Source organism: Triticum urartu, chromosome 3A (genome assembly GCF_056163025.1).
Source record: "Triticum urartu cultivar PI428250 chromosome 3A, HENAU_Tu73, whole genome shotgun sequence".
NCBI lineage: Eukaryota > Viridiplantae > Streptophyta > Magnoliopsida > Poales > Poaceae > Triticum > Triticum urartu.
Window position 1 is genome coordinate 698,125,438 of NC_141875.1, and position 25,468 is coordinate 698,150,905.

Sequence of the window (25,468 nt, forward strand, 5' to 3'; positions counted from 1 at the left end):
GTGACGTTTGGTGGCACACAAAGTGTTCCTCCGGTAAACGGGAGTTGCATAATCTCATAGTCATAGGAACATGTATAAGTCATGAAGAAAGCAATAGCAACAAACTAAACGATCAAGTGCTAAGCTAATGGAATGGGTCAAGTCAATCACATCATTCTCCTAATGATGTGATCCCGTTAATCAAATGACAACTCATGTCTATGGTTAGGAAACATAACCATCTTTGATCAACGAGCTAGTCAAGTAGAGGCATACTAGTGATACTCTGTTTGTCTATGTATTCACACATGTATTATGTTTCCATTTAATACAATTCTAGCATGAATAATAAACATTTATCATGATATAAGGAAATAAATAATAACTTTATTATTGCCACTAGGGCATATTTACTTCACATAGCAGTTCATACGAGTTCATACATGCAAGATCGGAATGCATAAGGTAGATTTCGGGATTGGGGGATAGGGGAATAGGGGGAAAGGGGGTACACAACGGACACCGGCTGACCGCGGCGGCCGTCACTGGCGCGCGGAGCGGCTGGTCGAGCCACTGGCCTTCATCTTCTTCTTCATCGCTGTGCGGGCCAACAGTTCGTCCTTGTCGTCCTCGGCGGAGTTGAGGTCCATCTGCCAGGTAGGACGGACTGGCTGCGGCGCCCTAGCTGGCATGTGCACCGCCTCTTCTTCCTCCTCCTTAGGCTCCCCGCCGATGACCGCCGGCGGCGCGATAGCTGTCTCCTAGTACACTGCGGCACGGCGGTCATTAGGATCCCAGTAGGTCTTGCACTTGCACCACTTCTTTCTCTATTTAGGGTCGTCGAAGACGGCCTGATTCATGGCCCATCGAATGATGTCAACTGCCATTGCACCCTTCGCTGGGTCGGGAATCAGCGTCTTCAGCTCATCTTTAGTGGCCTTCATGAGCACGGCATTAGATTCGTTCTGCATGTCCGGCATGGAGCCGAAGTTCGAGCACACCTCCATGGTGTTCTCGAACTTGGTCCTGTCACCAGCCGTCCACCTGAGGAAGAAGGCCCTCCAGCCAATACCCCAATGGAAGGGGTTGGCGTTGGAGCTGGAGCTAGAGCTCATGGCGATGGGGAGGAGGAAGGTTGCCAGTGAAAGAAGAGAGGGGGTGGGTAAATAGTGGTGGGCAGGGTGAGTAAATATAGGGGGGATGGAGAGGAGGAGAAGAGTGACAGTCATGCCATTTTAACGACAAGCTCTTGAATTAGCCATGAACTTTGTGCAATGCCTGACTCCATGACTTGTGTGCAGATCGAGGATAACAATGAGATGGGCACGGAGGTGCTCCCGGCCGTTGACAGCAAGGACAAGCAGCCCCTTCACCCAATGCCCGACGAGGTTGAGCTGCCGCCCACCGCCGAGGAAGACCCGAAGACGCCTGAGGGTGGCAACGACGAGAGCATGGAGGAGCCCCCCAGCAACAAGCGCCGCAACTACGGCCACTACCATCAGGAGGATGGCCCAACTCACTTCTGCAAGGTCATCCTCGCACCGAAGTTTGAGTGCATCCCCATGCCCCTGGACTTCACCAAGCACTTCGTCGCGGTGCCGACGGAGTTCAAGCTTGGGAACAACACCGGCTGCTCCTGGAAGGTGACCGTCAAGCTGATGAATGGCAGGGTTGTAGGGTAACGCAGCAGAAAACAAAAAAATTTCCGACCTACGCACCAGCCCAGGACCACTATGGAGACTGCATACATGGTTTGATCTTTTTCGTTACTGACTCATAGCACAGCGGGAAGTAGAGTCGATGACGATCGGCGGTGCAGATCCCCGCAGCTAGGATTTACAACCTCCCAACCGCGAGGATGTATACCCTCATCTGCTCCTTAGACAGCCCTCCGGGAGGCGGTCGAACAGCCCCCCGGACGGTGTCACGGACAGCCCTTCCGGAGGACCTTCGAAACTCGAACGATCACTCGGGCAGCCCTTCGGGAGGACCTTCGAAACTCGGACGGTCACACGGATAGCCCTTCGGGAGGCACTCACGAACTAAGACCGAAACTACGATCTCTCTACAGAGTTGCACACATATGGTGTCATCTATCCGGCAGGGCTTCGCCGTCCAGAACTAGTTCCTGCCGGAACCACTACAAGAAATATGTCAACTTATGACCTTCTGTCAGCGACCCTCGAAGAATTGGTCATAAATTTATGACCATTTTAGACCAATTGGTCAAAAGTTGTCTGGGGGGCTCTAAACCCTAAACCATAACGACCATTTTGGTCAGAAAGGTCATAATTTCATTAGAGGAAATGGTCGTAAAGCTAGTAGCACTGTCCACTGCCTCATGCCTAGCTGATAACGACCAATATAAAATGGTCACTACACTTGAGTTTGAATGAATTAGGATGATTAGGCAGCCACCTCAGCAACCTCGCTTATGTGTCACTGTCTAGGTGTCATTTTTGCTTGAGTTTTAATATTCAACAGACAGACGGGGCACACACTGACAGGCGGGACCCATTTGACAGGTGGGGTCGAGCGCTTAATTCGCCCAAAAAAGATGCACGAGGCAGGACTCGAACCCACGACCTCGCGCTTGGTTTGCTCGCATGCTACCGCTGGGCTAGAGAGGGACAGTTTCTCACATCTGGGAGTTTATCTATACATTATATAGAACTACGGCTCTCTCGTATCATTGACAAGTGGGACCTTCCGACCAGGTGGCATCGAACAGAGCAACGATTTGCAACACTGACAGGCGGGACCCATTTGACAGGTGGGTGAGCGAGCGTTTAATTCCCTAAAAATATGCGCTAGCGGGGACTCAAACCCACGACCTCGCGCTGGGTTCGCTCGTTCGTTACCACTGGGCTAGAGAGAGATTGTTGCTAATGTATGGGTAGTTTTCCATATAGTATATAAAACCACGGCTCTCACGTATCAGTGACAAGTGGGACCTTCCGACCAGGTGGCGGCGGGTGGCATCGAACAGAGCAACACTTAGCATTTTTCTAGGTCTTCCGACCAGGTGGCGGCGGGCGGCGGCGGAAGCAACCAGGTGACCTCGCCCATGGCCTCGCCGCAGGTGACCTCGCCCACGGCCTCGCGGCGGAAGCAACCAGTAGGGGGCGGAGGCGGGGGCGGGGCTGGCAGGGGGCGGAGGCGAGGCAGGGCGTGGAGGCGGGGGCCAGCAGGGGCGTAGGCGTCCGGCGGTGGTGGGGGCTCGCCGAGCATGGGGGACTCGCCGCCGCCGCAAGCACACCTCCCGGTATGCACCCCTCACCTCTTCCCCCCTCTCCTCTCTCGTCACCCGAGCAGTGGGAGATGGATTTCAGTCAGATGTTCTTCAGCATAGATGAATTTTGTTGATGCACTGTTAGTAGTTAGGAGATAGCTTGCTTGTTTGGTAGATATCACTACAAGAAACTTGTTAATCCATGACAGATTCTTGCTAACGTTCCTAGAATCCGTCACAGATTATGACGGTTTACCTCGGCCCATCACCAGTACCATCACCGATTTGTAAGACGTGGTTGGGCCGGAAAACAGCAGGCCCTTGATGACGGACCACATGCTACCGTCACAGAAACTGTCATGAATCGACCAAGTGGGCTTAGATGGGCCTAGCATTTTTTTAATATACACCATCCAGACCGTCATGGATTGTGCTCCTGCTGATGTGGCGTACATGCCCATTCGTTGGCCCACATGTCGGTCAGACCATGCGTTTTGCTTAAAAAAATAAAACTGTGAGGATACGTGGGTGCCATTGTATGCCCCACATGACAGTGTATTTTGCATTATGTTGCTTCCCGTAAAAAAACAGTGGATACTTCCTTTTCCCCGATTCTCACATTCTCCAGATCCCATCGACCGCCACCGCCGCCGCCGCCGTCAGTGCCACCGACGACTGCCCGGGCGAGGGTAGTCAGATCCGGCGGGGTGGTCCGTCTCGGCGCCATCTTCAGGATCCCTTCAGTCTCTCTCCTCGCCGCCGGGCACTCTTGCTGCGTCGACGAGCCAGCCTCCGCCCGCCATTGCCGCGCCAACGATCCATCCGCCGCCCGCCATTGCCGCACGGACGAGCCAGCCGCCGCCCGCCATTGCCGCACGGACGAGCCACTCGCTGCCCGCACTTGCTGCACCGGACACTCCCCCGTTCTTTCCCCACATCAACGCCAGCCAGGAGCGAGTGGTATGTCTCCGGCAGAAATCATCTCTCTCCTTCAGAATTTGTTGATTAAATATTGTGATTTGCAATTCCCCCTTCAGAATTTGGGATGCACTTTTGTTCAATACACTTCAGTGGCAAGTTTATATGCCAATCATGCTCATTTGTTCAATACACTTCATTGGCAAGTTTATATGCTGAAGTTAGATGCTCACTATAATACATACTAAATTGAGGCATGGGTCCAGTTGTTACTCACTCAATTTGGGGAGCAAGATTTCGTTTCAACGGGATGGGTTGTAACCATTAGTAGATGTTTAAGTAAACAATCAGATTTCGACCTAAAGGCTGCAACTAACTGCTGAGAAGTTAACACTCTGCTTTAGCTAAAATCCTGTGAGGTATGTGAAGATCGATTACAAAGATTTAAGCGATCCATTAGCCTAATGGCTTAAGTAGCAGCTAAGTTATCTGTTGACATCCCAGTTTTAAAACAAACCACAACTCACTAAGCTAATTGAATTTCAGAACTATACCAGTCAGTTAACTGAATTTTCTCATTGATGGAGTGGCACATACAGTTAACAACTAAGCCCATTTAGTTCACTGGCTCAGTATACTGGGGTACAATTTTATATGCTGAAGTTAGACGCTTACTTAAATTCACACTAAACTGAATGATGTCGATGGGGCTGTAGAGATGTTGCTACATCCTACTGCAGGATGCTAAGAATAGATTTTACCAATAGGTTAAGCGAGAATTGATCAAACTTGTTTTTGCACTATTACACATCCTCTGTTTATGATGTTGTAATATACTAAAATCTTCCATGCACACTATCATGTTGACTTCTTCAGAAACGTTGTACTATGGGCAAGCAAAATATTTTCATAACAAATGCCGGATTTTGTGTGTGCTCTTATCATACTTACCATTAAGATTGCAAAATGCAATAATTCACACAGAAATTTATGGGTTTCTTTTTTGGGGTTATACTTATTACTTGGCCATTAGTTAATCTTGTCTGTTTTCTGCGCCCAGAGATCAGCTCTTGTTGCCGCCATTTGATGGTTGTCGTCGTGATCTTCGGCTGCGGTGGTGCACTTCCTTGTGTATAACGAGACAGTGGGGTTGTCACCCCATAATCTTGGTGTCGGCTCCCACGATTGCCTTCTTGGTTACCACCACTCAGGTGAGTCCCTAGTATTATGTCCAGCACTAACGAGACAGTGGGGATGTCCAGATACATATTCAGAAAATATTATCTCAGTGTAGTTAGCATTTGGGATTTTAGTTCCATTTTCCTTGTTTTCATGACACCATGGATGTGATACTTGAACCATGTACATTAATGCCGAATAATCAGTGAAATATTGTCAAGTGGTGTATGTTCCTTTGTCACAGCAAAAGAAAAAATATCTTTTGATGAATTGTGTTCATTATAGTGCGAAACAGTATAATTTTAAATCTGAACATATTCTAGTTTTCTATACTGTACATGTTAATTTGATGGCCAGGGTAAACCTTTGAGTGAGTTGGTTCTTTTTCTGCAATGTAGATGGATAGACGTTGGATTCATGGTACATTGTTTTCCCGTGAGTACATCGAAGGTGTCAAAGAATTTATGAACTTCATTCAATAGAAATTCAGCGAGGATGATAAAATACTCTGCCCATGTAGAAAATGCCTTAATCATCACTACCAGCATCAGACCATTGCGAACACGCACATACTGACGTATGGCATGGAAAGTACGTATACTCGCTGGATATATCATGGAGAAGACTTTGATGTAGATGTTATTGAACATCCTGTTGATGTGCATGATACCGAGGATGGAGACAATGGCGCTGACCGGTGTGAAGAGATGTTTGAAGACCTACGCACAGCAGTAGAACAAACTCAGAGTGAAACTGAAAATCAAGATGCTACCAATGGTGGAAACCCTTCTAAGAATGAGTCTTTTTTGAAGAATGTGATGAAGGAGGCAAAACGGCAGCTTTATCACGGTTGTACCAAGTTTTCAAGGTTCTCCTTTGTGGTAAAGCTTCTTCACTTGAAGTCATACCATAGCATCCCGAATAGTGCATTTACTGAAATTTTGAAGCTATTAGCTGAAGCATTCCCTGAACCCACTACGCTCCCAAAATCGTATAAGGAAGCAAAGAAACTTCTAAAGGAATTAGGCCTTGGGTATGAGTCTATACATGTGTGCTTCAATAATTGCATTCTGTTTAGAAAGCAATATGCCAATCATGACAACTGCCCAGTTTGTGGACTGTCAAGGTGGAAAGACCCTGCTAGAAAGAAGATTCCATAGAAAGTGTTGAGGCATTTTCCATTGGTGCCTAGGCTAAAGAGGATGTTTCTTTCCAAAAAAGGTGCAGAAGAAGCACAATGGCATGAGCTAAAGAGGCAGCCCAATGAGAAGGAACTGAGTCATCCGAAAGACGGTGATGCGTGGAAAGATTTTGATGAAAAATTTCCAGAATTTGCAAAAGATGCCAGAAACTTTAGGCTTGGCATTGCCACTGATGGGTTCAATCCTTTTGGAAATTTTAACACAACCTATAGTATGTGGCCTGTATTTGTTATACCATACAACCTTCCACCTTGGGCATGCATGGATCAGTCAAATTTTATGATGGCTCTGCTGATTCCAGGTCCCAAATCACCTGGCAAGCACTTCGATGTATTTCTACAACCACTTGTAGAAGAATTACTTGAGCTCTGGGAGGGTGTGCGTACATATGATGCTCTTAGTGGAAAAATGTTTTATCTTCATGCTGCAGTTCTATGGTGCATTCACGATTACCCAGCTCTGAGCACTCTTTCAGGGCGTACCACAAGAGGCTATTTGCATGTATTCATTGTGACAAACACCCTCTTTCTTACAGCCTAAGGAGTAAAATTGGATATATTGGTCACTATCATTTCCTTCTAAGGGGTCATCGTTTGCGGAGAAACAATGAATTTGTTGGTCTTCATGAAAGCAATGATGAGCCAGGTAAATTCTCTGAGAAAGAGTTGCAGCCAGAATTGGAGAAGGTTAGACCTGGGATACAACAAGAAAGTAGGAAAAGGAAGCATTCTGACTTGGGCAGCAAGAAGGATCATGTGCCAATTTGGGGCAGGAGGGTTTGTTTGTGGGATTTGAAGTATTGGGCAAAGTTGAAGCTGAGACACAATCTTGATGTCATGCATATTGAGAAAAACATTTGTGAAAACCTCATTGGGACAATTCTGAATCTGGAGGGTAAGACAAAGGACACACTTAATGCTAGGATTGATCTCAAAGATTTGAATATTAAAGGGGAGTTGCAATTGAGGAAGGAGGGATACTCATATGTGATGCCTCGGGCCCGATATACCTTGTCCAAAGAACAAGTGGTTTCATTTTGTCAATTTTTACGAGAGTTAAAGTTTCCAGATGGGTTTGCTTCCAACATCTCAAGATGCACAAGTGCTGATGGAACCAAGGTACAAGGCCTGAAAACACATGATTGTCACATTCTTCTGCAGAGAATCTTACCTGCCGGCATGAGAGGATTTTTGGACAGTGATATATATCAAGCAATAGCTGAGTTAGGCAAGTTTTTTAGAGAACTGTGCAGCAAAACTCTTAATAGGGATGTCTTGGCCAAAATGAAGAAGGAAATCCCTGTAATTTTGTGCAAGCTTGAGAAAATTTTCCCACCTGCATTTTTTGATGTGATGGTGCACCTTGCCGTACATTTACCTGAAGAGGCATTGCTTCGAGGTCCCGTACAATATGGGTGGATGTACCCAGTTGAAAGAAGGCTATATACTTTAAAGCGCTATGTGAGGAATAGGGCGCGACCAGAAGGTTCGATTGCTGAGGCATATATTGCAGATGAATGCCTGACATTTTGCTCGAGGTACATGGATGATGTTGAAACAATATTTAATCAGAAACCAAGAAATATAGGTTTTTCAGATGAAGAAGCCTATGGTGTTGATGTTTTTGGGCATGGAGTTAATTTTACTTCTGGATATGAATATGAATATGTGCATGAGCAAAAAGAATTTGACCAGATGGTGTGGTATGTGTTGAACAATTGTGATCAAGCTAAGAAATATATCGAGTACGTTGTCACTTCTGAAACTTGCGCTTGTTGCATTGTGTTGTACATATGTGATCTTGAGACTAATTTGTTTTATTTTACAGTATGTTCAGAGATGAGTTAAAGAGAAAACGGTTGCCGGACAGTGATAAAGAGCTTCAACAAAAATTTCAGACATGGTTCAGGAACTATGTTAGTTTTCATTCACATCTAGTTATAATTTTTGGTTGTCAAATTTCACTGCAGATTCTAATGTATGTGTTTGTGTGCTGTTGCAGATGATGAGGTTGCGAGATGAGGTTGGCGAAGAGGTAGATGAAGATCTCTTTGCCTTGGCATGTGGTCCTGATCGGAGAGTCCGGAAATTCTCATCGTGCATAGTGAATGGGATTAGATTTAGCACTGTTGCTCGTGATAGCAACAAGAGGATGCAGAACAGTGGAGTCATGACCGAAGGTGAACATGACCGTAAGGTCATAGATTTTTATGGAACCTTGAAAGAGATCATTCAGTTAGATTATAACTTGGAAGATAGGTCTGTTGTTTTGTTTAAATATGACTGGTTTAAACTTGATGGAAAGAAGACTGAACTTAAAAATGATGGTTTTTTCAAAATCATACATGTTGGAAGTTTGTGGTACAAGGATGATTCTTTGATTCTGGCTACTCAAGCTAGTAAGGTCTTTTATTTGCCAGACACGAAGTATGGGAAAAATTGGCAAGTTGTGCAAACATTCAACCATAGGCATCTGTTCAATATTAGTGAAACTGAGGGTGTACCTTTTAGTGGTCCTGCATATCAAGAGGAGGAGTGTTGTGAAGAGGAGGGTAGGAGAACATCAGTTTCTAACCTTACATCTGAGAAGTCTTTGCATAGAGATGATGAGCAAGGCATTACTTTTGAAGCTGAGGTCGTTGCCCATTTGATGAAAGAAAAAACCACAAAAGTGTATGAAGGTGGCGATGAAGAAGATGACACAGGTTGGAGTATTGTAGTGAAGACGAAGGAGGTGCCATAATGGATGTCGACAGCGATGACGAGTAGATGTTTTAATGTAGAAAGTACTATCTTCATTCATGTTGCATAATGTTTTCCTTTGCTACTGCAATATCTTGTTGCTGTTTACACACTACATGCTTGTTCAGTACAGTACAAGGGAGACTGAGGTGTTTATCCACTACAAGTTTGTTCAGTTCAGTACATCGTCTCTTGTTGCATATGTACAGTTTGAATGCACTTCTAATTTTGAAATATTCGACAGGCGTTGCTGACAAGGCTGAGAAGGAGATGCTGAAAAAAGGTTGTGCTGCAAGCTTAAGTTGGTATGTACAGTGCTTTTGGCTCTGTAATACTGTCATCTACAATGGTACTATCTGTAGTTTTATTTTGATTGCCTTGATACGGCAATGACCAGTGATTCTTGTGATCCGTAACAGAGTTGTATCTGGATCTATATTTTTTTGCCTTGATAGGCCAGTGACCACTGATCCTTGTTGTGATCCGTATCAGAGTTGTATTTGGAGTTATATTTTGTTTGCCTTGATAGGCCAATGACCGCTGATCCTTGTTGTGATCCGTATCAGAGTTATAGTTTGTCAGTGTGTTAATGAAGTCATTTTGGTTGTAATCCTTCTTGTATGCCTAACAATATATCGTTGTGGTTGTAATCTTTCTTGTATGCCTGACAATATATTATCTCTGTACCGGCTGTTGTAAGGATGGCATTTGTGTGCTGTCATTGGCTATTCAGGTACACAAATTATTCCTGAAATTCATATGGCTCATGTATGTTCATAATATGGCCTAAAATCAAGTTTGTTGTATCTAGTTTAGATGCCATCTTCCAAAACGTAATTCTGGTCATTTTAGACCTTTGTGAAGCGACCCCATGCTAGCCAATAGTCATGGCCGTGTAACTTGGCAGAATGACACTCCTTACTACCCTGACCATCTACCCAAAACCTCTGGACAAAATACCCTATGGAAAGCCAGTGCATCAGGCATCAAAGTTTGCCGCAGAAACTGATTTTCATCCAAATAGTGCAGCTATCCTTAGCCATTAACGTCTAGCTTATTTGTATACCCTAGTTGAGCATAGAAGCACACTGTGACACGCTTGGTTGCTTGAACTAATGCACAGAGAGGGAGAGCGCGTGGTGACCAGTGACCTGGCATGCAATAATGGCGCTCTGTGTGTTTCTAGCAGCGCGACAGGCAGTTCAGGGCCCTACTCGCTCAACCCTCTCGCCTGTAGCTCTCTCCCACCCATGCGATCACTTCCCTCCAGCTGGAGTCGATGGGAGATGCTGTGCCGTGCCGGCCGGTGCGACGCCGACGGGCCCAGGGTCCGGCACTGTCCAAACCCCCCTGGCGCCAAGGTCTCATCCCACCTGCCCCCTCCAACACGTGAGAAGGAAAGAAGAAAAGAGGCACTAGATCGTGGGGAAAGAGGGATCGACGGAAACAGAGAGAGGGCAGAGCACCAGATACGCGGTGCAGATCGGGAGAGAAAAGAAAGAAAGGGAAGGAAAAGAGAGAGGAGGAGGAGATCTCGCGCAGCTCACAAGACGCTGTGTCTGATCCATTACGCGACCACTCCCTGCTTCGACGCGCTCCACCAGACAGGTTAGCGCGGGCGTCTATTCCATCGCGTATGTGTTTTTTCTGTTGGGGACACTAACCCACCATGTTGCTTCCCTATGGGCCGCGGGCCAATAGATATTCCTCTATTGCATCTGCCTGTACACAAAAAATGTTGAAGTAAAAAGTTCGCAAATTGTTAGAATGTTCACCGATTAAAAAATTTGTTAAGAAATTTAAAAATGTTCTCAAATTTAAAAAAAGTACATGAATTGGAAAAATGTTTGATGATTAAAAAAACATAACGTTCAAAAGTTCATGGATTTAAAAAAATGTTTGAAAATGTTCATGAATTTAAAAAAATGAGAAAACGTAAAGGAAAAAAGGAAATAAAACAAAGAACCAACCAAAATCCACGGAAGCTTCACAAAACCGAAGATAGGTGGAGCTAGATGGCCCGACCTATTATAACCAGACACTTGGTTGTCGTGGACTCCCCATACCATTTGAATTGTATTCAGCACAATATGTGCCAAATAGCACATTCCTTGATAGCATATGTCGCAGGCTTCCTTCCCTGTCCGATAGCACAAGATACAAATAGGATCCACTGATAAGGTTGCGCCAAATAGTAGCAATCGGGCGACATTGTGGTGGTGTTGTTGAGGTTGTTGAGGTTGCGGGTGTTGTTGAGATTGTGTATCGGTGCCCGGCATTCATGTATCTTACCTTGGGTCTGTCTGGCGTGTGTTTGTTTCGGATGCTTCGATGTTGTGTTGGTGCTTTATAATATAAAGCGGGGGGAAACCCTCTTTCCTAAACCAAATAGTAGCAATTGGTACATAGGGGTTGTTTGGTAGAAACCCTGATGAGCATGTGTGAGCTGTTCTCATGGCTCAATGTGGCCTGAAGTTGTATCAGAAATTGATTGATTAGGCATCCATGCTCAAGCTTCCAATTTCATAGGACGTCCACGGGTCCTGCAGAGTCACATGGTCGTCTGATTCCTCCAATCGACTCCCCGGTGCTAGTGAGGCTCAAGGGAACGCGACTCCCCTGAAAGCTTCCGAGAGCACGCGCTCCGTTCGCGAGTTCTCCGTCCGTCCACCCTGGAGCTCATGCCACCCATCGGTCGACGCGTATCGACGTCCTGCACCTCCATGTGATCAACTCAGATGGAGATGGCCGAATCAGCAAGTTGTCCGTTTCGACGATACAAAGGCTTTTTCACGTCGAGGTGCGTCTGTAACCAAGTTTATTGGAGTTGGTAGTTCCCTTGCTCATAATTTAAAAAACCAAACGGATAATCCAAACCGATAATCGAACCGGTGAGGCCGCCGATCCGGTTCGGTTTTTAAACTATGTCATCGTTTCCCCTATGGTTTGTAAAAAAGTTGGCGCATATGTCTTGCTCATTCTAGTAATTATTTCCTAATAATAGTTCATAATTAAATATATGTCTTATTAATTACAGCAACAAATAATAAACTTGTGTTATATGCTCTAGAATGTTCTAAATTTGGCTCGGCGGCAAAAAGCGCGCGCAATCACGTTACAGTTTTCGCTCCAGCCGCGCGGTTGCGCTAAGGAAAAAAACAACACAACGCGAATTGACGCTATTGCCTAGCAATGTTCCCCAAAATTACACATATGCATTCACCCACCAGCACCATATGAAGGGCCTATTAGTAATTTTACACACACACAATCTACCCCCACCGCACCACCAACCAAATCCCCTCCCTTCCCCGCGTATCGCCAAATCCCCTCCCTCCCATTCCCCTTCCTACTCCACCGCCGGCCACAACTTCACCTCCTCCACCGCCGAGCCCAACTTCCCTTCCCTTCCTCGTCCACCTCCACCGCAGGGCACGAATCCCCTCCCTCCCCTTCCCCTTGCTCTTCCACTTCAGGTTAAGACCCCCTTTCCCCCACCATCCGCCTCCACCAAACCCTAGAGTAAGCCGTCGCCGCCACCGCCAACGCCACCACACTGCGCCACTGCTGAGCACGACTCCCCTTCTTCTTTCGCCTCCACCGCCGGTCACTACCCACCTCAACTGCCGGTCAAGAACCCCCTCCCCCTCCTCTCCACTCCACCAAACCCTAGAACAAACCGTCACCGCGACCATACTGCACCGCTTCAAGGACCTCTGCGCCACACTGATGGGGAAGAAGACCGCAGCGAAGAAACCGCGAGGACACAAGACAACAGGTATAATATTCTTAACCCACCCCACGCATGCCTATTTTCTGTTCATGCATATGTATGTCTAATGGGTGTGTGGTAAAAGCGTTTTTCTTGTGTTTTATTTAAGTTGCTAGTGTTTCTTGTCCATTAGAGTTCTGGTCATACCTATGAAAAAAGGGTCTTGTCCTGCCAAGTGTAGATTTGGGTCACATATTGTTACAAACTTAATCAAAAAATAGTACTTTGTTATTAACTACAGATTATACACATAGTAACTCGTGCTCATGTGTTCACTCATCTTAGAAGCACCACTACATCCTATGGAGGAGTCACGCATCAAAACATGCATAAGGAACAATTCAAGGCTGCAAGCACTCGGAATTCCTGCACTATCGACATTGTTTGCAGCCAAAACTGTCATTTCACCTGAAAAAAATAAACCCAAGCATAGTAGTGATGATTCTGAAGCTGAGTACCATCCTAACGAGGACAATACCAGTGAAGGAGAGTCATCCGATGATAGTTTAGTAGATGAAACAGAAGCACTGCAGTCCACACCTGCTGCAAGCTCAAACTCTAAGGTGCTAATCATGTGTTGCTTCTTTGCCGTTGCAGCAGAATTTTGTTAGTGTTTGTTGATTAAACCATATTTTCATATCTATCAGGGCTGTAAGAAGACTAGTCAGAAAACTAGTAAGAAAAGATCTGCTGCCATGCCCCCTGGTGGAGTCAAGCCTCGGCCTCCTAAGAGAGTTCATGCGGACCTCCCAACTAATCCACGAGTCACAAGGTCGAAGAAAGCTCTATTACAAGATGCTGATGCAGGTACTCAAAGTGAGGAAATGTCTGATCCTAAACATCAGACTCCAAGTGTCATCCATAAGCCAACTGCTTCTATGGCTTGTGTCTGCCCAGCTGAAGAAATTGTTCCCAACTTTGATGACCATGGTGTTGAAGGCAAGTTCTTAATATTATTATCATATCATGTTTTTTGTTTTGAATTGCTAGCCTAGGCTATTAGCTCTGATTGCATGATGAACATACTCTCACTAGATGCTTTTTTCTAAAAAGGTGATGATCCTGGACATTGTGATGATGACAACTGGATTGCCAATGGAGCTGATCTCATTGCCCATCGTGATGAAGAAAATGAGATGGCGAACGAAGCTGGTGGTAGTGCCCAACCAAATCAGCAAACCCAACCTAACAATAACTCCGAAGGCATGTTATAACTTGAATCTTTCTAGCATCTATTAGAGTTAAACTTCTTGTTCAATCTATTGTTCTATGCATCTTCCTGTCTTAATTTATACCATATGTGTGCCTGATTTTTTATGAGTCATTCCAGTGCTGCGGGATGATGATATTCTCAAGGACAACTCCATTTTGCTCATTTCTTAATATCACAGTATTTAAATAAGGACAATTTACATAGTACTGAATTTAAAATTGTGTTTCTTGCAATGGATTGTATCATGATTTTAGTTTTATCTTCTTTTGTCTTTGTTGAAGATATTGCCTTGTTGAAATCTGCTCGAACCGTGCCTTCCATTCCAGTTAACCTGTGCATTTGTAACAATCAGAAACACACCAACATGACATATACTGCAATATTCCATTTAGTTGTTGTTGCCATATGGTTACTAGTATATTGTCTTGACTTTTTTGTGAGCTTAATTCCTCTTGTTATAGTTACTCATTTTGAAACGACGTTCTCCATTTATTAGTACACTTCTATACATGTAATTGCGGTTTAATTGTATCCATTGTTGATTTTACCTTCTTTTCAGGTCCACAATCCTATGAGGAGCCAAGGGAAAGGGGCCCCAATTTGGGAAAAGGTCTGGAAAGGATCACTCGACGCCGGCAGGGCAAACTGCCGCTTGTCATTCCAGAAGGGAAGTTAAGGCCGGAGGCACCTCTTCTTGCTGCAAAGTTTGCAACTGAATGCAACGTCACAGTTAGACACCATATGCCCGTGTTTAAGCGCTGGAAGGATTACAAGGACCCAGATGGACATGTCCGAGATGGGATCTTCAGGAACTTTGTAGGAAAAGTTGGTGTAAGTACAAAGTCCAAGCCTTTCTCCCTCAAATTTCTATCAACCTGTCAATTTTTCCTATTGTGTCAATTATGTGCAATCATGATACTTACACATGTTTTTTCATTGGGCTAGAACAAGTTTCAGATGGACGTTGATGCTGTGCCAGTTAGGAAGGCTTGTACTGAAATGCTGAAACGTGCGACTCGGCAACAACGATATAGGCTCAAGAAAGAGTATTTTGACCCTCACCCACTCCATTTGGTGACGAGAACGTATCCTGTCCCCTCGATGACTGATGAGTAGTGGAATGAGCTAGTGGAAAGCTGGAAGGATCCCAAAAAGATGGTATGTTTCTTCCTCGAGACCAATCTCTCGCCTTCTACATGCTAATCAAGAAATTATGCCTTACATGTATTTGGTCTCTTGATATAGGGGATATGTGAAACTAACAAAAATAATCGAGCTCAAGTTAAGTTTCACCAAACCACTGGCTCGCGCAGCTACCCTGTGCACTGTGATAATCTGGTAAGTCAAACATGTGGCTCTAGATGTGCATTGTCATGAGAAATATTCTTGACCATAGGTTCATGTAAACTGTTGCGTCCATGTAGTAACTGTGTATGATGCTCCCTTGCCTTCATATTGGTTGTTTCCAGGGAGACAAATACAAAGATAAAGAACCCACTGCATTGGATTTGTTCAAGGAGTGCCACTACAACAAGAAAAAGAAAAGCTACAGCGGTGTTGTCCAAGCTGCAATTGTAAGTCAGCTTCAAAATACTACCAACCATAATTTTACCTTTTTGCTTACTAGAACTAATATTGTTTGAGTTACTCCACCAGATTGAAACTGATAATCAAATGTCAGTGTATCTTAATTGAAAATGTTAACATGTTCACTTAACTATCTTGTAATAGCCTGTCCTGTATGATTGTACCCTTTTATATTTTCATACAACTGATAAGTTTTCAAGCGATTGAAAAACATCAGTTTTGATTTAGTATATGGCTAGATGAAATGTCTTTAATAAATGCGCATAATCACTTTGACATGTGACCAATCAGCCACCTAAAATTACATAATTTTTTAGTCTATTATTTGGCTTTATATATTGTAGTTTTGGCCATCCTCAGTGTCTTACATTTTTAGTGTGTGTGTGTGTATATATATATATTATAGACTGACCTCGAGAAATAATTTGATTTAAACATTACTCACTTCTAGTTAAATCAGGAAATAGTCCACTTTGTTGTAGATGATATTATATATGAATAATTTGAATCACCTCCGCATAGAAAAAAGATTAATCTGACTGTTATCACAAGTGTCTAGTTGTAAAGGATGCATGATAGCTTTCCTTACAAAGACGATGCATGTAAGCTTGCTGATGTTGTCTTCTCTACTTGGGCTTAAGCCGTCTTATAACCATGTTTGTTGCTTGCATTGCTAGACCGAGATGGAAAACAAGGCCTCTCAGCCTACAGAAGATGGACAGGAATCGAACTCCGCGACCGAGGCTGTAGCTGAAGTGCTTGCTAAGCACACTAAGAAGCCAAGGTTTCTTCAGCATGTGGGGATCCAGCATGTCCATGCGATATCTGGTGATAGCAACTGTCAAGCAGAGTTGGCAAAGAGGGGCAATGTCGAGCTTCGGGCACTTGTTGACACCTTGACCAAGCAGTTGAAGGAGTCCGAAGAAGCAAGGACCAGGAAAGACGAGGAGCACAGGAAGAGAGATGAGGAGAACAGGAAGAAGCAAGCTGAGATGGATGCAAAACTGGACTTTTTGCTAAGTCAGTTGCAAGCAAGATCAGCTCAAGGGTAAGTTGTTTGTCCAAGATCAGTCGTCGTCTCTACTTGATGCATGCAAGCTATCTGAATGTGATATACTGCTAGAACCTACATTCTTATTTTGTAATGATTTTGTTGTGCAAACTGCACACTGTTGGATGCAAACTGGTTGCATTTTGTTGCTCCATTTTTGGTGGATTTGGAGATGTAAGCTCAATGTTACTGTGCTTTGTGATGTTGTTCTTCTTTTATGTATTTGTGATGGATCTGGGGATGTAAGCTCTTAAGCTTGGAAACCCATTTTGTGTAGAAACAAAGAAGGGCTAGGTTGGGTACAGTAAACACTAATGGGCCGAATAAAGTGAGCCTCGAAACACACTTTCTGGCTAAAAACACACAAGTGCCGCATAATTTTAATGGGCTGATGTGCATATTGAACACGTGGAAATGGGCCAACGAGAGTGTAAATGATTATGGACCAAAATGAATGGGCCAACCAGCTACGGTAAAATGGACCCATAGGCCTAGTTGTACTAAAATAAATGGGCCAGACCGCACTGGGCCGAATGCCATCGGCTTACACTGTGCCATGTCAGCTCCACGATGGCGCCACGTCATCTCCACGTTGGTGCCACGTCAGATCGCGGGAGATGCCACATGGGACTTGTCTTTCTACACGTCATGTAAATCTGTGACAGAATAGTCTGTCACAGAGGACCGGGCCTTGGGCGGGCCGGGGGTCAGATCGGTGATGGTGATAGACCGTCATAATTCATGACGGAAACAAAAATCCGTCAAGGATGGGCGGGTGGGCAAATTATGACGCGATATACATGATGGATTTTTGGACCGTCAAGCCCGGTTATCCTTGACAGTTTTTGCCATGTCTGTGACGGACACTGACTGTCACAGATTAACGACTTTCTTGTAGTGTATTACATAGATGAATTTTCTTGATGTACTGTTAGGAATTGTTCAGCTTGTTTGTTAAGAATTCTTCAGGCCTTGTGGTTAGGCAATTAGCATATAAAATTTTCTAGAATTTTAGCTTCCATTACTTCCATCCATTTTCATTAATTAATGTTGATGCACTTAGATTGATTTGCTAAGTTGCAACAATTTGTTCTCTTTGGCAGATGGACAGAAGCTGGATTAGAGAAGGAGTTAGAAAGTTTTCGAAAGAACATATGAAAGGAGTTGATGATTTCATGGCATTTGTTCAGGCAAATTTTGCCAACGATGCTCACATTCTTTGCCCATGTTGTGAATGCCTCAACCGTCCAAGAATGGCTCAAGGAAGAGTGGAAGATCATCTGCTTCTTAATGGGATGTCCAGCACATATGATAGATGGATATATCATGGAGAACCTTTAGACAGACAACCTCAACATTTTGAAGCTGATACAGAGGCCCCTCATATGATGGGTGGTGGTGATGCTGGCATTGATTTCATGGAAAAGGTTTTGCGAGATAATGTTGTTTTGGAGGACGAGGATGGGCATGAAGATGATAGGATTCCTGACCTATTGAAGGATTTGTACGATGCTGAAGATCGTGCTGATGGACAGAAATCGTTGTTTGCTGAGGTGTTAGAGGAGGCGAAGCGCGCAACTCATGAAGGGGGTAAATTTTCAAGATTTACCTTCATCGTGAAGTTACTCCACATCAAGTCTTTCTACCGGATTAGCAATGCCGCATTCAACGCAATACTCCACCTTTTGAGCTTGCAATTCCCTGATAGTTGTGTTCCCAGATCTTATGATGAAGCATTGAGCATAATCCGTAGGCTGGGGATAGGTTATGTGTCAATACATGTGTGCCCAAATAACTGTGTCTTGTTTCGAAAGGATTTAGCAAAGCATGACAACTGTCCAAAATGCAATGCATCTAGGTGGAAAGATGCTGATGGGAAGAAGTCAATACCGGAGAAGGTACTGAGGCACTTTCCCTTGATACCAAGGCTGCAACGGATGTTCATCTCGAAGAAATCATCGCGTGAGGTACAGTGGCACATGCTGAAGCGGCAACCTATGGACAATGAGCTGAGCCATCCAGCGGATGGAGAGGCATGAAAAGAGTTTGACCGTATACATTTAGATTTTGCTGCAGATCCAAGGAACATAAAACTTGGCATTGCCACAGATGGGTTTAATCCGTTTGGGAACATGAGCACGTCTTATAGCATGTGGCCAGTTTTTGTGGTGCCGTACAACCTGCCACCATGGGCATGCATGGATTAGTCCAACTTCATGATGTCATTGCTTATCCCGGGTCCAGATTCTCCAGGAAAGGATTTTGATGTCTTTATGGAGCCCCTTGTAGAAGAACTGCTCCAGCTCTGGACTGGTGTACCTACATACGATGCCTTGAGTCCGGAAGAAAAGTTCAATCTACGTGCTGCGATCACATGGTCCATCCATGATTTGCCGGCTCTGCACACTCTGTCTGGGAGGATCACATCAGGTTATCAGGCTTGTGTCCATTGTGACAAAGACCCTTTCTCAAAGAGAATAAGGAGCAAGATCTGCTATATTGGGCACCGCCACTTTCTTCACCGAAACCATCACTGGCGAAGAAGCAAAGATTTTAATGGTGAGAATGAAACCCGTGACAAGCCAGCTGAATTCACTAAAGAAGAGCTGGAGCAGCAACTTGAAAAGGTGAAAGATGTGAGACCAGGAAAGCTGGCGAAGAAAAGAAAGCGTGAGGAAGGTCAATGTTGGGACTGGAGGTCTTGTTTGTGGGACCTGCCATACTGGGTTGATCTGAAATTAAGGCATAATCTCGATGTAATGCACATTGAGAAAAACATATGCGAGAATCTGCTAGGGACGTTTCTGAACATTGAAGGGAAGACAAAGGACACGGTTAGTTCTAGGCTTGATTTGGAGGACGTGGGCATAAGAGAAGATTTGCATCTATAGCACAATGAAGATGAAGATTCATTTGAAATTCCACGAGCATGGTATACAATGAATAAAGAAAAAAAGCTTGCATTCTGTGAATTCCTAAGAGCGGTGAAATTTCCAGATGGTTATGCTGCTAACCTAGCAAAGTGTGTTACTTCTAATGGATTCAAGCTTTCCGTACTGAAACCCATGAGTGTCACATCCTCCTCCAAAGGATTTTACCGGCGGGCCTCCGAGGAATCATGCACAAGGATATATATGAAGCGGTTGCTGAGCTGGGAAATTTCTTTAGAGAACTGTGCTACAAAACCCTCAAGTTAACTGTCCTGGAAAGACTTGAAAAAGAAATCCCAATTATTCTTTGCAAGCTCGAGAAGATTTTCCCTCCAGCTTTCTTCACCGTGATGGTCCATTTGGCGGTGCACTTACCCAAAGAGGCAATGCTTCGAGGCCCTGTGCAATACGGTTGGATGTACCCAATCGAAAGAAGGCTGCTTACTTGTAAGCGTTATGTGCGAAACACGGCAAGACCTGAAGGTTCTATTGCTGAAGCATATGTCGTTGACGAGTGCTTGACTTTTTTCTCTAGATACTTTGGTGATGTGGAAACAAGATGGAACCGGCCGGGCAGAAATAGAGAGCGGTCTGATTCGTGAAGTGGTGATGTCTCTGTTTTCAACCATGGTGTGAACTTTCTTGGAGCCTCACAATACTTGGAGGCTGGTGATGAGTATGACAAGATGGTTTTGTTTGTGCTCAGCAATTGCGCCGAGGTTCTACCATATATCGAGTACGTTATAACTTGTGCACTCATTATATATATATTTTTGCTTGGGTTGGCACCAGCCTAATGTTTTAATTCACATGTTTTGTTGGCATTGCAGGAAATGCAAGGAAGAGTTAAATCAGGAAGAAAGCAATATCAATGTTGATAAAAGGGTTGCCAAGGGGTTTGCTAAGTGGTTTAAGAATCATGTGATATCTTTAGCCACATGTTTTATGTTTTCTGTGTTATTCACCCATTGTTAAATACCATTGTTTACTAAATGGTTTATTTGTGCAGATTGGAAAGTTGCATGAGGAGAAGAAGGTCAGTGATGATCTATTTGCTTTGGCATGCTTACTGGATAAGCGAGTGAGAGTGTATTCAGCATGCATTGCTGACGGTGTCTGGTACCACACCGTTGGCCGTGAGGAAAAAAGGAAGACACAGAATAGTGGAATCGTCACTGAGGGGTCACATGATGGTGAGATCATTGACTTCTATGGTCAGTTGAGAAGCATCGTAGAGTTGCAGTACAACTCTAGTGGAGGCATCCATCGCTCGGTTGTCTTATTTCGCTGTGACTGGTTTGAGCTTGGTAGCAAGAAGAGGAGAGACTCTTTTGTCAAATATGATGGCCACTTCAAAAGCATCAACACTGCAAGGTGCTAGTATAAGAGTGATCCCTTTATTCTAACAACACAAGCAACAATGGTGTTTTATCTGCCAGACACTCTTTTGCACGAAAAATGGCGAGTTGTGCAAAACTTTCAGCACAGACACTTGTGGAGTGTGACTGAAACTGAAGTGGAAAAGGGCCCCGGTGATGGTGGACTAACATACCAAGATGATGACTCTACGGAAGTTCCGTTGCAAGCTGATGATGACTATGGAAGTTCCGGTGCAAAGCAGAGTGCGAAGGGACCGGGAACGTGTGATCATTGGTGCTGCAACAGTTGAAGGCATCAAGAAAAGAAGAAAGGTGGTAGAGGATGGACATGAAAGCGAGGATGAGGAAAACTGGACTGATCATACTATGCCGTAATATTGTAGTGATGATGAGGAAAACAGGAGTGGCCATAGAGTTCCTTGTTTTCGTATCGACAACGATGAGTAGCGAATGGATATGAAGGTAAATTTGGTCTCCTTGGTGATCCTTTTAACTCTCTGTAGTTTTCCTTCTTGTGCATATGCATGGTGATCCTGATGTACTACAATTATCTCCAGGTAGCAAAATGCTTGAAGATCCTGATGGCTGTAGTGGTGTGATCCTGATGGCTGTAGTGGTGTGGTCTTATAGCATGGAGCTGATGGCAAAATGAAGTTGTGCTCAGAATGTTGTCAAAATGTTGTCTTGTAATGCAAAAGATTGCAAAATGATCATTTAGATATTGGTGATCATTTAGTTCAAGTTTTGGTGATCATACAGAATGTTTTCTAGTAGTTTTTGTGATCATGTAGTAGTTTTTTTGAACTGAAGTGGATGACATCTGGTTTTGCTTCAACTGAATTTTAACTGAATTTTGCGCTATTTTAACTGAATTTTTCTTCAACTGAACCCATTTCATTGTGAACAAAAATATATGCGCCAGCGGGGACTCGAACCCACGACCATACGCTTGTTTCACTATGTTTCTACCACTGGGCTAGGAAGAGGCTGTTGGTTTTGTACTCTATGCCAACCCTTTTGACTATATCAAACTAGTCAAGTATCAAGCACACACCTCACTGACAAGTGGGCCACTCGACCCACTCACTGACAAGTGGGCCATTTTGCTATTGTACCAAAGCTACCAAAAATATGTGCGTGGCCAAAAAATATGCGCGCGCGAGGGCTCGAACCCATGACCGTGCGCTTAGTTCTCTTGGTTTCTACCACTGGGCTAGGAAGAGGTTGTTGGTTTTGTACTCTATGCCCACCCTTTTCAATGTATCAAACAACTCGCTGACAACTGGGCCCGCTCCTCCTCCTATCCACTCTTTTCCCCACTCCCCCTCTCCACTCCTCCTATCCACTCGACCCGCTCCTCCTCTCCGCCGCCATCGGCTTCTTCCTCTCCCACCGCCGCCGCCAGCTTCTTTCTCTCCGTCGCCGACTCTCCGTCGCCGTGGGTATGAATCCGCTTCCTCTTCCTCTTCCTATCTACTGTTATGATAGATTATGGTTCTTGCGGCCAGATTAGGGTTTGATTAAGATGTTTTTTAGGGTGACGGCGACGCCTCCCCGGCGCCTCTGCTGGTCCGACGCCTCCCGCGCGGCTTGCCCTACGCCGCCGGCGACCACTTCTTCTCGGACACCACCGCTGTAAGCCATCCGCTTCATATCCTCTCTCCTTTCTCTTCTGCTCTAGGGTTTGAGAATCTAGGATTTGTTATGCATACTAGGCATCTATTGGTGGATTTAGGCATATTGTTCTTGGTGGATTTAGTATGCTCTATTGGTGGATCTAGTGTGGTTGAATTGCTGTTTGATTACTATGTTGTTGCTGTTGGTAGTCACCTGACAGCAATTAACTATTGCTGTGGTAGGTAGTGTGGTAGACATGATGTTCTATTGCTGTTGAATTCTGTGGTTAATTAACTGAATTAACTGAATTCTGTTGCTGTTGAATTCTATGGTGAACATGTTGTTACTGTTTCCAGAACATGCTATTGAATTCTGTTGCTGTTAAATTCTGTGGTTGAACATGCTATTGTGGTTATTCTTGTTGACAAGTCTTGTGCTGCAGTGGGATTCATGCATATGCAGGTGTAGTGACCTGCATGAATATGGGCAGAGTAGTAGCAGCAGTAGATGCCAACATTTGATATGCATGCATGCATTCTTGCTTGTTTATATTCTTTTAAACTAAACATGCTCAAGTATGGAAACATTACATTCTTCTTCTACTCATTGCCCCTTTGCCAAGATAGAGTAGGAGCAAATTGAGGCCATTGCCATTTATAGTAGTATTCCAAATTGAGGCCCTGGCAAACACATGTAGTAATTATTCTACTGTTTTTATTTACAATGCTGCTTGTTTCCTATTTCTGTCCAGTCATGTTGTTTAATTTACTATTGCTTGTTTCCTATTGCTTTTTTAGAGTAGAAGTGAGATGGATGGCTTGGAAGGTTTTGAGTTCTTCGAGATCGTAATTGAGAAATCTTGCAGTAGGCAGGTATATTTATCATCACTCTGCTGTCTAGTGCTTGATTGCCACAATTAACCACTGCTTGACCCTCGCTGCAGAGGCTGCCTGACAAGTTTGCGAAGATGCTCACCGACCATGAGCCCCACAAAGTGAAGCTGTGGGAGGCCGACAGCGTGCTTCACAGGCTGTGGGAAGTGTTGGTGGTGTTTGATGGTGAAGGCCACATGTACCTAGGGCCCGGCTGGGAGCATTTCGCCCGCGCCCATGAGCTACAGCTCGGGTACTTCCTTGTCTTCCGCTACGACGGCGACGCCATGTTCACCATGAAGATGTTCGACAACACCATGTGCCTCATGTACTACCGGCATGACGACGATGCCAGTCAGCTCTCTGCCTCTCTTCTTCCTGTCCTTTTGGCTTCCTCTACCTGCACGACGACAACACCATGTTCACACTTTGTTGGATTTGGCCAGGCAATGGGAGCAGCAGTGGGGATGACGAGGAGCAGAGCGGGGATGACGAGGAGAGTGGGGATGACGAGGAGCAGAGCGGGGATGACGAGGAGCCGCCTATTCTGGCTGACGACAAACATGCTATGGTGGTGGCTGACGACGACCCTGCTATGGTGGTGGTGGATGACGACCTTGCTATGGTGGTGGTGGACGACAACCTTGCTATGGTGGTGGCGGACGACGACCTCGCGATGGTGGTGGCGGACGACGACCTTGCTATGGTGGTGGCGGACGACGACCTCGCGATGGTGGCGGCGCCTGCAATCCCACAGCTTGGCGACAAGACCATGCCAATTGTGGTAGAGGAGTACATCCGCGTTGGGATTCGCCACTCTGAGCGCATCAGGTTGATGAAGGAGGAGTGAAGATGTTAAGAAGGTGTTCAGCATGTTAGGTTTACGCTTGTTAGTGTAATATGAACATGTCAATGTTAAGTATGTCAGGTTTAATTTTGTGCATGCTCATGGATGCTGTATGACAGTGTCATCTAAACAAGTCATGTTTTTAACAATGAATATTCAGTTTGGTAATTGATGGGAATTGAAATTTTTTATGCATGCTCATGGATGAAAGATAAAATTATGGGTTTTTGTGCATGCTCATGTATGAAACAATATAAGTTTCATTTTTTGAATGCTAAAAACATGACTCAAACCCTAGCCACAGATGACCGCCGTGACTAAATCCGCCGGTTTTTAAAAAAAAAAATCAAAAACCATTTTTCATTTTTTGAATGCAAAAGACATGCATTTTTCGTGAAGCGGCTACAAGGAGGGGCACCCCAAACGGCGCCATTCCACGTCTATCTCAAAGTAGACCCTATTTTACGGACGACCGCCAAAAAGCATGCATTTCCGACCCTCGTAGCTACTCCCGGCAATTCGGACCACCTTCGGCCGATTCAGCTGGAACCGGCTGGAATTTGAACTGCGGGTCCTCCATAGCTTGCCCGTTATTTTCACTAAAAATGCTTTTTAGCTTCACAGGTAGGCATTTCATCACAGAATCGACAACAGATTTGCATGGCTCAAACCCTAGCCACGGACGGTCACCGCGATGAAATCGGCCGGTTTTTGAAAACACCGTAAAAAAATAAAAAAAATCAAAAAAATGGGAGACCTCCACGTCACATCATCAAATGTGGCCTACCAACTAGCAAAAATACTAAACTTGCAATACCGGCGTTTTCTTGAAAAAGTGTTCTCAAAAACGACATACCATGAATGAAGATTCATGGCTTTCAAGCCAAACTAGCAATGATATGGCCGCATCCGTTGAATAGTTTCTGATAATATGCCCAAATTGGGCGCA

General features: G+C 44.7%; 4 protein-coding genes and 1 pseudogene across 4 annotated transcripts; all 5 read left to right on the forward strand.

Annotated features, from left to right (window-relative positions):
- Positions 1-5,706: 5,706 nt before the first annotated feature.
- Positions 5,707-7,323, forward strand: LOC147981778 (uncharacterized; annotated as a pseudogene).
- A 728-nt stretch (positions 7,324-8,051) lies between these two features.
- On the forward strand, positions 8,052-10,003 carry LOC147981779 (uncharacterized). Its single transcript, XM_087516104.1, has 5 exons — positions 8,052-8,212; positions 8,338-8,425; positions 8,512-9,214; positions 9,496-9,556; positions 9,985-10,003. The coding sequence occupies exons 1-5, from the start codon at positions 8,052-8,054 to the stop codon at positions 10,001-10,003; spliced, it is 1,032 nt and encodes a 343-aa protein (XP_087372230.1).
- Positions 10,004-12,980: 2,977 nt separating this feature from the next.
- LOC147981780 (uncharacterized) lies at positions 12,981-16,875 on the forward strand. The gene is made up of 9 exons (XM_087516105.1): positions 12,981-13,029; positions 13,309-13,586; positions 13,671-13,962; positions 14,077-14,226; positions 14,796-15,067; positions 15,182-15,310; positions 15,482-15,574; positions 15,706-15,810; positions 16,501-16,875. Exons 1-9 carry the CDS (start codon positions 12,981-12,983, stop codon positions 16,873-16,875), a joined length of 1,743 nt encoding a protein of 580 aa, XP_087372231.1.
- Positions 16,876-17,977: 1,102 nt separating this feature from the next.
- On the forward strand, positions 17,978-19,765 carry LOC147981781 (uncharacterized). Its single transcript, XM_087516106.1, has 2 exons — positions 17,978-18,464; positions 19,119-19,765. The coding sequence occupies exons 1-2, from the start codon at positions 17,978-17,980 to the stop codon at positions 19,763-19,765; spliced, it is 1,134 nt and encodes a 377-aa protein (XP_087372232.1).
- A 3,844-nt stretch (positions 19,766-23,609) lies between these two features.
- Positions 23,610-24,522, forward strand: LOC147981782 (uncharacterized). The gene is made up of 3 exons (XM_087516107.1): positions 23,610-23,672; positions 23,744-24,026; positions 24,119-24,522. Exons 1-3 carry the CDS (start codon positions 23,610-23,612, stop codon positions 24,520-24,522), a joined length of 750 nt encoding a protein of 249 aa, XP_087372233.1.
- Positions 24,523-25,468: the final 946 nt, after the last annotated feature.